Here is a 10139-nt window from a genome sequence, read left to right on the forward strand (position 1 = left end):
ATGACCTTCCCTTGGTGAATCCATGCTGGCTGTTCCTGATCACTTTCCTCTCATGCAAGTGCTTCAGGATTGATTATTTGAGGACCTGCTCCATGATTTTTCCAGGGACTGAGGTGAGGCTGACTGGCCTGTAGTTCCCAGGATCTTCCTTCTTCCCTTTTTTAAAGATTGGCACTACATTAGCCTTTTTCCAGTCATCCGGGACTTCCCCGGTTCGCCACGAGTTTTCAAAGATAATGGCCAGTGGCTCTGCAATCACAGCCGCCAATTCCTTCAGCACTCTCGGATGCAACTCATCCGGCCCCATGGACTTGTGCACGTCCAGCTTTTCTAAATAGTCCCTAACCGCCTCTATCTCCACAGAGGGCTGGCCATCTCTTCCGCATTTTGTGATGCCCAGCGCAGCAGTCTGGGAGCTGACCTTGTTAGTGATTCACATGATTCAGAAACTATGCCAGCTACCATGTTGAAGGTTTGTTCACATTTAAGTCTCTTTTGTTCACAATTCATTGTTCTTTTTCCCACTCTGAATTTCTACAGTTTGAAAAAGTTGCAGAGAGATAAAAGGAAAAGTGAATGTCTGCTACTTTGCCACAGGGTAATTTTTCAGAAGTTGAAGAAGTTGTGGAAAGTTACCAAGTAGCAAAAAGGAATAAAAGACGGAAAAGAGCAGGGGGAGGTGACACTACTTATTTTATTACACACAGCAGTTTAAAAAGTTTGAAAAAAATGTAAACGTCTTCCTGATTAACAGAAGTAACTTTCAAATGCCAACATTTTTAATGAAACTGGTTTTCCGATCAATTCTAGTGACCACTAAGCAGAGAGAGAAAGCAAGAGAACAACCTGATTGCCTGGATAGCTTTTTACCAGGCTGTGGCTGAACTGAAGGAAACTCCTCTCTGCAATCCTTCAGTCTCTCTAGCAGCTAACCCACCCAGCTGCTCTGCAGCCCTTTTATCTCTGCAGCTTTTGTGAGGCCACAGATGAGCCCCGCCTATTGAAATCCGGGGATGGGCGGGTGCAAGCCCCCCCATACCTGAAGCCCCCCCCCCCGCAGCCTCAGGGGTGGAGCTACTGGTCCCAGATCTCAAGCAAGTTCAGGGGGCAACTAATATTAAAAAAATGATCAGGAGTGAGGTCATAGGTCATAAACTGGGAGCCAGAGGGGGACACCGAGCAGAGAGCGCCCACTGCTTCTCAAAGGTGTCTAGGGAGCCAGTGGATGTGGCCCAGAGGAACTCTACCTGGACTCATGATTGAAGAGAGGAGCATAAATAGGCCCCACAGTCGCAGAGCACCTCCCCGTCCAGCATCCTCCTCCTGGTGGAATAGATAGCCGCCTTGGCTTGTGGGGCAGGGGCCTGATAACAAGGTCTGGAGGGCCAGGGGTGAGAGGTGGGCGGGGAACACCCTCCCGCAGGACCCACACAAGGAAGGCCCGAGAGGTGGGCTGTAAGGCTGCCTTCACCTCCTGAAGCACGCAGCGGTGGGTAGAAGGGGTGGAGAGCCCCATGCACTGGCCGAGTGCCAGGGAATCCACCCACTCCCCCCGCTCGTAGTCCAGGAGGTCTCTGATCCTGGTGGCACCTGCCAGGACCAACCTTCAGTGCGCCAAGGGGGACTCTGCCACCTGCACACGAAGCTGGGGATTGTGCAGCAGGGGCTCGGCAAGGAGATCTGTCCCCTCGGCAGTCACCATGGTTCTGGTCACCAAAATCAGCCTCCAGGTCCGGAGGAAGTCCTGGTGGAAGACTGGTGGCCCGGAGGGGTCTGGTGGAAGACCTCTCGGATGGAGATAAAGGAGCTGTCGGTCATATCGGAGCCCTTGGAGGCAGCAGAGAAAGGCGTGCGCCAGTCCACACCAGACAACCTGCACCGTAAAGGAATCTCTGCAGAGCCTGGAGGCGGAATATGTGGACCTGACTGCAAAGGCAGTTCAGGTCCTGTCCTCCCTCTTCCAGGGGAAGACTCAAAACCTCTGCAGACACCTATTGCAGCCTTGGCCAAGAGGACTCCAGAGCTAACCTCTGGAGCCAGGCCAGGATACCCCGGGCTGGGCTCAGGGTGTTGAGTCAGTGCCAGAACATGGGCAGGACCAGCTGAACAGGCAATGTTTCCCTAGTAACCCTTTAGTGATGTCCCCTGACAGACAGGTTCAGTCTCAGTGCATAGCAGCAGCATGAGGGATAACGCTCACCTGAGACCTCACGATATTCACCCTCCAGTAGATCAGCTTGGATCTCTCAGGGTTGCTGACCAGGAGTTAAGTTCTTCTCTCACTTCCCTCCAGAAATTGGGTTCTCTCTGTAAAGTGGCCCACATCCCCCTGAAGAGACAAGCAGGGGCAAAGATCTCCCTTGGAGCATGCTCTCCTCCCTCTGTGGACAGAGTGCACTCGCCTCCTCATATTTGCATCCTGTGCAGAAGGTCGTGTCTCCCCTGATGTTACTTCTGAAGGGCATTTCCATCAACTGGGTCTGGGGAGCTGCTGCTGGGTTAGCGACATAGACAGGACAAACGCCAGTCCTGATGAAGTCAGCCTGTTTAGCCCAAAGTTCCCTCCTCTTGGGGAGAATCTGCCAGGCCAAACAGTAATCACAGCCTGGGCTGGGCAAGAGACCTGCCTCCCAGTGCATTCACTCCCAGTGCAGCCCAGTCATCCAGACCAGTTACTGGTGCCCCACCAGCAATTTACTCAGACAAGACCTGGTGCACAGAGCAAGGATCTTCCACCATAAGCTCGCTTCAGTGGGGCATGCTACAGGCTCGTCAACACAGGGAATAATGTCACTACAAATACACCACTGTCGCAATACTGGCAAAACTCCCCATGTGAAAACACTTATTCTGGACTCAGCGCCATTTTCTGCTTCAGCTTATACTGCTTGGAAAGTGATGCCAGCTACACTGGGGAAAAGCCAGCTTCATGCAGAATAAGGGTGTCCAGATGGGGCGTTACAGTGGTGTAACTGTGGCTGTATAAATATGCTGGTAAGAGTTCCCATGTAGACAAGCCCGACAGCAACAACATGAGTCGCAAAAGGGCTGAGTTTAGGTCAGGCTCAGCTAAACCCGATCGCTTTCCCTGACTCCGCCACCACTGCTGAGTGAGACCTGAGCAGGCAGGGCCGGGCTCTCACTAGCCATTGTTAGGCGGCCCCTCTCTGATGTCTCTCTTCATCTCCATCACTGCCGCATCCTTCACTCATATTTCTGCTCCACTTCTTCCAAATGGTCAGTTCAGGTACTAGCCTATTTAGAGGCGAATCCAGTGTCAGACCCTAGCACCTGTGTTGTGCGGGTAATCTCATCTCCTCCGGGTGTGTTCAGGCTCTCATACATGAGACAGCCCTGCCTCTCCTGCCCCCTTGCCGTAGTATCTGGGTGACCCACAGTCTATAATGTATTGATCCTCACAACACTCCCATGAGGTACGGAATGCCTGTTTTCTCCATTGTACAGCTGGGGAACCGAGGCACAGAAATGTCCATGGTCATACAGGGTATCTCTGGTTGAGCAGGGACTGGAACATGGGTATCCCAAGTAGAACTGAGCAAACAGCTGATTTTTTTGGTTTGGTGGCAGTTCCAAAAAATCGAAAAAGAAAATTGCTGCAGGTTGAACTGAATCTGAAGTTTTTTGGAATTTTCAACAAGCCAAAATGCAACAGAAAATCCACTTTGGGTCAAAAATACCCCCATGTCATTCAACCTGAAACTTTTAGCTTCCAGGCATTTTTAAAGGGGTAGATTCACAAGGATCCTTAGGTGTCATTCATTAAATGGGCAGTGGAAAATGGGGCCCTGCTTGCCTATATGAGCTTTGGCCCAGTGATTAGGGTACTAGCCTGTGATGTGGGAAACCCGGGTAGAAGTCCCAGCCTTGGAACCCCCCTGGTGAGCGTCCTGACCAGAGCTACAGGCTGCTCTAGGTGGGGAATCTCTGAGATTCATCTCTTGAAGAATGTTCAATGGTGCAGGGACTTGAACCAAGTTCTTCTATGTCCCAACTCCATGCTCCAGCCACTGGGCTGTAGAGTCATTCTCATGCTTGCTCCCTGGGCCAATGACTATTGAGGTATTTTATACAAAGTGGAATATCTTCAAGAGAAAGGTTGGAAGAGATCCACTGTTGAACACTATTGAAAGGGGGAGGAGGCTTGCATTAAATCCCTGCTCTAGTAAGGGTCCCTGTGATCATCTAGTCTGAACCGCTGTGTAACACAGGCTGTAAGGCTTCCCTGAATTAATTCCTGTTTGAACTAGAGCAGACCCTTGAGAAAAAAATACCCAATCTCGATTTAAAAATTTCCACTGATGGGAAATCCACCATGACCCTGGGAAAATTGTTCCAATGGTTAATTACCCTCACTGATAAAAACTGTGCCTTATTTCCAGTATTAATTGTCTAGCTTCAACTTCCAGCCATTGGATCTTGTTCTATCTTTCTCTGCTAGGTTGAAGAGCCCTCCATTATCACATTTCTGTTCCCCACATGGTTGCTTACAGACCGTGATTAGTTCACCCCTTAACCTGCTCCTTGTTCAGCTGAACAGATAGACTCAAGGAGTTCAATCACAAATAGGCAGGTTTTCGAATCCTTTAATCATCCTCATGGCTCTTCACTGAACCCTCTCCAGTTTTTCAACATCCTTCATGAATTGTGGGCACCACAACTGGACACAAAATTCCAGTAGTGGTCACACCAGGGCCAAATACAGAGGTAAAATAGCCTCTTTACTCTGGATTACCCTGTTTATATATCCAAGCATCACATTAACCCTTTGAGCCACAGGCTGTTTTTTTATCCACTTCAAAGTCCTTTAGTTCAGGGTTCCTGCCCAAAGGTCCCCTGGGGGATTGAGAACGGCATCTGAACCTGACTACACTGGTTCATGCAGTATAGTAGCTAAAAGCTTGTCTCTCTCACTAACAGAAGTTGGTTCAATAAAAGATATTACCTCACCCATCTTGTCTCTCTAGTAAACTGGTTCATGCATTTCCCCCAAGGGACTTTTCCTAGGATTGTCCTTTTGAGCACCGCATCATTGAGCTCTGTCTACATCTACCACGTGTGGGTTCCTGCAGAATATAACCCTTATCTACCTTTGAGCAAGCCACCCAAAGTGGCTGTAAGTATCCGCAGGACTTGAACCTGTAGAGTTACCAGGTAACTAATAGCTCCACGTAGCCACCTGCCAGCAGCTGCAGCTGATTTATTCCCTGCGGCCCACAATCTGCAGTGGTTGGGTGCCACAGTAAGCTTCACCTCGAGTGATCGGACTGACAGTGGTCTTGACTCCCATATGTGCCCATGGGGCGCACCAGGAAGTGTCCAGGGAACAACATGGATTCCAACTAGCTGCCACAACCGCCCTGCCTCTCTGTTCCTGAACGCACGGTACTGACCTCTGCTCTGACTTGGATTCTGACTCCTGATCGACCCCTGGAACCTTAGAGTGGGACACCAATACCTGGTATTCAGCTTCAGCCCAATTCCTGACTCTGCCTTTGACACTGACCCTCAACTTGACTGGGACCCCAAGCTCCTGCCACTACTCCTGCCTACCTTTGTCCAGGATCCTGACAGTTTGTCTGGACCACCCCTAACATTTGCAGAAGGCTGTCCTTGTGGGACATGGAGGCAGTGGTCCTATCCAGCATGTTCCAAGGGGTGCGAGGTACACCTGAATGGGCTGAGAGATGGAACTCCCCATGTTGCAAACAAAAGGGGGGCAGCTTTGACCAGCACTCCATGGAGTACTTGGGTTATTCTGAGAGCCTTTGGATGGACCCCAGGAAGGTGAACGCTGTCCGGACCTGGGTGGCCTTCCTGGAACATCAAGGAGCTGCAGTGCTTCCTTGGGTTCGCTAATTTTTATAGGCACTTCATGCCTGGGTTTTTGGACCAGATAGCCTCATTGACAGTGCTCCGCAAACAACCTCCTTCATCTGCTTTCTGAAGCTCAACGGGTGTTCAGCCAACTCAAGATGGCCTTCACCAGTGCTCCAGTCCTGATCCATCCTGACCAAACATGAGCCTTTGTCGGTGAGACCGATGCATGTAATCTTACAATTGGGACCATACTTCCCCAAGATCTGGCCCCCAACAGCACCTGCTCCCTTGTGCCTATTATTCTCGGAAACTCACACCAGCACAACAAAATTATGATATTTTAGATATGGAGCTTCTCGCAATCAAAGCCACTTTCGGGGAATGGTGCCACCACCCCGAAGGCGCCTGATACCTGATACAGGTATACACAGACCATAAAAATATGGAGTATCTCCATAGGGCAAAGGTGCTGAACCAAAGACAGCTTCAAGAGGCCCCGTTGTTCACACACTTCTATTTTTCCATCACCCAGGAGCCCAGAACAAGGCAACCAATGCCCTGTCCCAAAAAGGGGACTACCTCCCTGACCATTACCACACCCATACAGAGCTGACATACATCCTCAAGCCCCATAATTTACTAGGTGTCCTATTCCCCAAGGCCTCCTGTCCCTTATTCATTCAGTTAGGAAGGAGGAGCCCCTCAGCACCCGAACACCTTCAGAAACCCCATCTCGGCCCTGGGTGGCCATTATGGTGGATTTTATAGACAAGCTTCCCTTATCTGCTAAGCACACAATCATCCTTACTGAAGAAACTGGCTGGGCAGCACTGCCAACAGGGGTGATGTAAGGCCTGGGGGGACTTTCACCCTGGTCTATAGGGCTACCAGGCAACCAACGTTGCTACCTGTCATTTGATTACTCCCCACAGCACGCAATCTGCAGTGGTAGAACACCATGGCACATTCCGCCTCAAGTGATGTGACTGACAGTGGTTTTAGCAATCCCTGATTGGCTCCTTGACCCTATATAAGCCCATGGGGTGTGGCAGAAAGTGTTTAAGGTCTGAAGAGGGGTTGTCTCAGTGATGATTGTCGGCTGTCAATGCTGAATCCGAACTCTGTCACTCCAAGTGCAGAAGCGGGGCCCACAAGGATTTTAAAAATTAATACTGGCCACTCCAGGCTTGTATTGAACTCCCAGGGTGACAGCTTTTCTCTGATCTTGGCTTGGTAAATGCTGCCACCACCCAAATGCAAAAAAACCCCAACCCCTTGGAACCCAGGCAGGAGCACTTGGGAATTCTTCCCAGTAGGGTACCCTCAAGCCCTTTCAGCCCCTCTCTGGGGAAGAGCTGAGAAAGAAAACAAAGGAAATTAGCTGTGGCTACCAGCTAATCAAACAACAGGCACAAACCTCTTGGGACACCAAAAGTCCGATCCTGTTCTTAAAAAGGGTACATTTTATTAAAAACAAAAAGAAAGAAAATACATTTGGAACTTAGGTTTTGGCTAGATTTTAAAAGAGCAATTCCAAAAATCAAGAACCCAAAATAGCTTTCTTGAGGGATCAGCTTAAAGGTTACAAGCAAACAAAAGCATCTGGGGTTAGCACAGAGAAGTTCACAAGCCAATAAGAACTTAAAGAAACAACCCTAATCGCATCTAGCTAAACATTCTGATCTACTTACACAGCTGGAGTTCAGGTAAGTAGTTCTAGGCATGATCTGGTCATTTGCAATCATACCTGGCTTAAGCTGCTTATAGCATGGCTGCTCTGTCCCTCCAGCCCAGAGAACAACAGACAAAGGGAAAGTTTCTTTCCCAATTTTAAAAAGCTCTTCCTTCCTATTGGCTCTTTTGGTCAGGTGCCCACTTTTTTTTCTTTACCTGGGGGACTTTTTAACCCTTTACAGGTAAAGCAAGTAAAGAACAGCTACCAAGAGAGATTTTACAGCAAACTGGCTGGCTGGGTGTCCATCAAAGGAAGCTACTCCCTCCCACCCCCACCTTTATTTATCACATGGTCTGACAGAGGAGCTACTGGCTGACTGGCAGTGTGAGATGAAAGAGATAAGTGAACTGAAACCAGGCTAGACCATGAGGATAGAGGAAGCACTGAAGAAGAGTGGATGCAAGCAAGGAAAAAGAAAAGAGTAGATTCTCTGGAACCAGAAGAAGAATAGGAGGGCAGGAAAAGGAAATGGGGGGAAATGACCTAATAGTAAAATCCCTAGATAAGGACAGAAAGATAGGGGTCTCCACTCTGCCTGTTGCGCAGTCTCCTCTGTCTGTCGCGCAGTTAAAAACTCCATGATGGGACCATGGTTATGGCTACTTCTCCCCCGGTCCTTCCACTTAAATGGACCACACTGATCTGAGCTCCAGCTGGATTCTCCATCGTGTCCTTAGGGGCATAAGAAACGGTCTGCAGCAAGAAACATGAAGATGTCACCCATTGCGTTTTGTTTGTATGAGACTGTCTGAATTTGATTACAAGACTTAAGTATCTAGCACAGAGAAACAATGAACAGCGGATACACACAGGGATTTACTTTGATCGTTAGTGGACTTTGTGCCTTACACAATGTCAGCTCTGTGCAGTTTCAGACGCTGTACACGCTCCTCACAGAGGGTGAATGTTAAGACAAGACGATGGAGAAAAATACCATCATTCTGCGTGTGTCAGTGGTGAACATGAGAGCGTGACAGAGCTGTCCGCAATCTCACTTTCCTCTCTGTTCTGTTCCATGGAGACAGCGTGGGACTGCCAACACTGTCTCAGTGACTCCATACAGATCATCTCCATTTTTTTCACATTAGTGGTGAGAAGTTCAAGGGGGGATTTCAAATGAATTTCAGTGGAGGCTGATAGCCTGAGGTTTTCAAAGCTGCTTGGGTGATTTAGGCTAAGTTATAATCTAGGATTCTCTGCCTGTTTTTGTGAAAGCCACATATTTACTGACTGCTTTGCTCAAGGCTTCCTTGACATCTCTGTTTCTCAGGCTGTAGATGAGTGGGTTAACCAGGGGAGTCAGGACTGTGTAGCAAAGAGAGAGCACTTTGTTTAGGATGTTTAATGTGTCGCGTTTCGGTAGCACGTAGACAATCATTAAGGTTCCATAGTAAATCGTCACCACGATGAGGTGAGAGGAACAGGTGGAAAAGGCCTTTTGCCTCCCAGTGGTGGAAGGGATTCTCAGGATGGTTCTGAGGATACACACATAGGAAGTCAGTGTTAGTAGGAATGGAGGCAGAGTGAATACAAAGGCCAGTACAAAATCCAGCAATATGATCAGATATGTGTCACTGCAGGAAAGTTTTATCAATGGGATGAGATCACAGTAGAAATGGTCAATTTCATTCGGGCCACAGAATATTAAATGAGACATGAATAATACAAAGATTGCAGTAGCCAAACAACCATTTAACCCTGACCCAGCAGCCAACTGGAGGCAAAACCTGGTATTCATAATAGTTGAATAGTGCAGGGGTTTACATATCGCTAAATACCGATCATAAGACATCGCTGCTAGGAGACAGCATTCTGTAGCCGCCAGAGCACAAAAGAAATATAGTTGTGTGATGCAGCCACTGAATGAGATGGTTCTGTCCCCAGTCAGGAGACTGGCCAGCATCCGGGGCAGGATGGTTGAGGTGTAGCAGGTCTCCAGGCAGGACAAGTTCCCCAGGAAGAAGTACATGGGGGTGTGAAGGTGCTGATCAATCACAACTAGTGCAGTGATGAGCATGTTCCCAGTCACGGTTGCAATGTAGATCACTAGGAACATGAGGAAGAGAAGACTTTTCAGATCAGGTTGATCCCCGAATCCCAGGAAGATGAATTCTGTGACAGCTGTTTGATTTTTCCAGTCTCTGTCTGCCATGGGTTGAGTCAAGGAACAAGAAAACAAACTGTGCAATTGAATTGGAAGAACACAAAGTTAAAAGTTAATCAAGTCTCATGAATTAATTGCATAAATATTCAGAAACGCACCTTCCTCTCTTGGTTACAGGCTGAACGTTTTAGACTAAATGTAGACTTCAGAGCTAAGTGCCAGGAGTTTCAGTCTGAGGACACATCATTGGTATGAATGTAGACCTCCTTCTGCCATATCAGAGCAATGACTAATATAACAGGCCATTTCTCTGGTAGCTGAGTACTGATAAGACACATCAGACCACTTCTTTATCTACTGTCATATCCCATCTAGTAACATACTAGAGCTTAACTATGATGCTTAAATGCTGTATTTCGCTTCTGGCAATGACCGGAGTCAAAATCAATAAATACATCAACC

General features: G+C 48.3%; 1 protein-coding gene across 1 annotated transcript; it reads right to left on the reverse strand.

The window, feature by feature from the left end:
* Positions 1–8759: 8759 nt before the first annotated feature.
* Positions 8760–9728, reverse strand: LOC140897694 (olfactory receptor 6B1). The gene has a single exon (XM_073310617.1). The coding sequence runs from the start codon at positions 9723–9725 to the stop codon at positions 8760–8762; it is 966 nt and encodes a 321-aa protein (XP_073166718.1). The 5' UTR covers positions 9726–9728.
* Positions 9729–10139: the final 411 nt, after the last annotated feature.

The sequence above is a fragment of the Lepidochelys kempii genome, chromosome 14 (genome assembly GCF_965140285.1).
Source record: "Lepidochelys kempii isolate rLepKem1 chromosome 14, rLepKem1.hap1, whole genome shotgun sequence".
Classification (NCBI taxonomy): Eukaryota; Metazoa; Chordata; order Testudines; family Cheloniidae; genus Lepidochelys; species Lepidochelys kempii.

What these genes read in the sequence shown, in the direction of transcription:
- LOC140897694 (XM_073310617.1), bottom strand. Translation starts at nt 9,725, where the DNA reads ATGGCAGACAGAGACTGGAAAAATCAAACAGCTGTCACAGAATTCATC.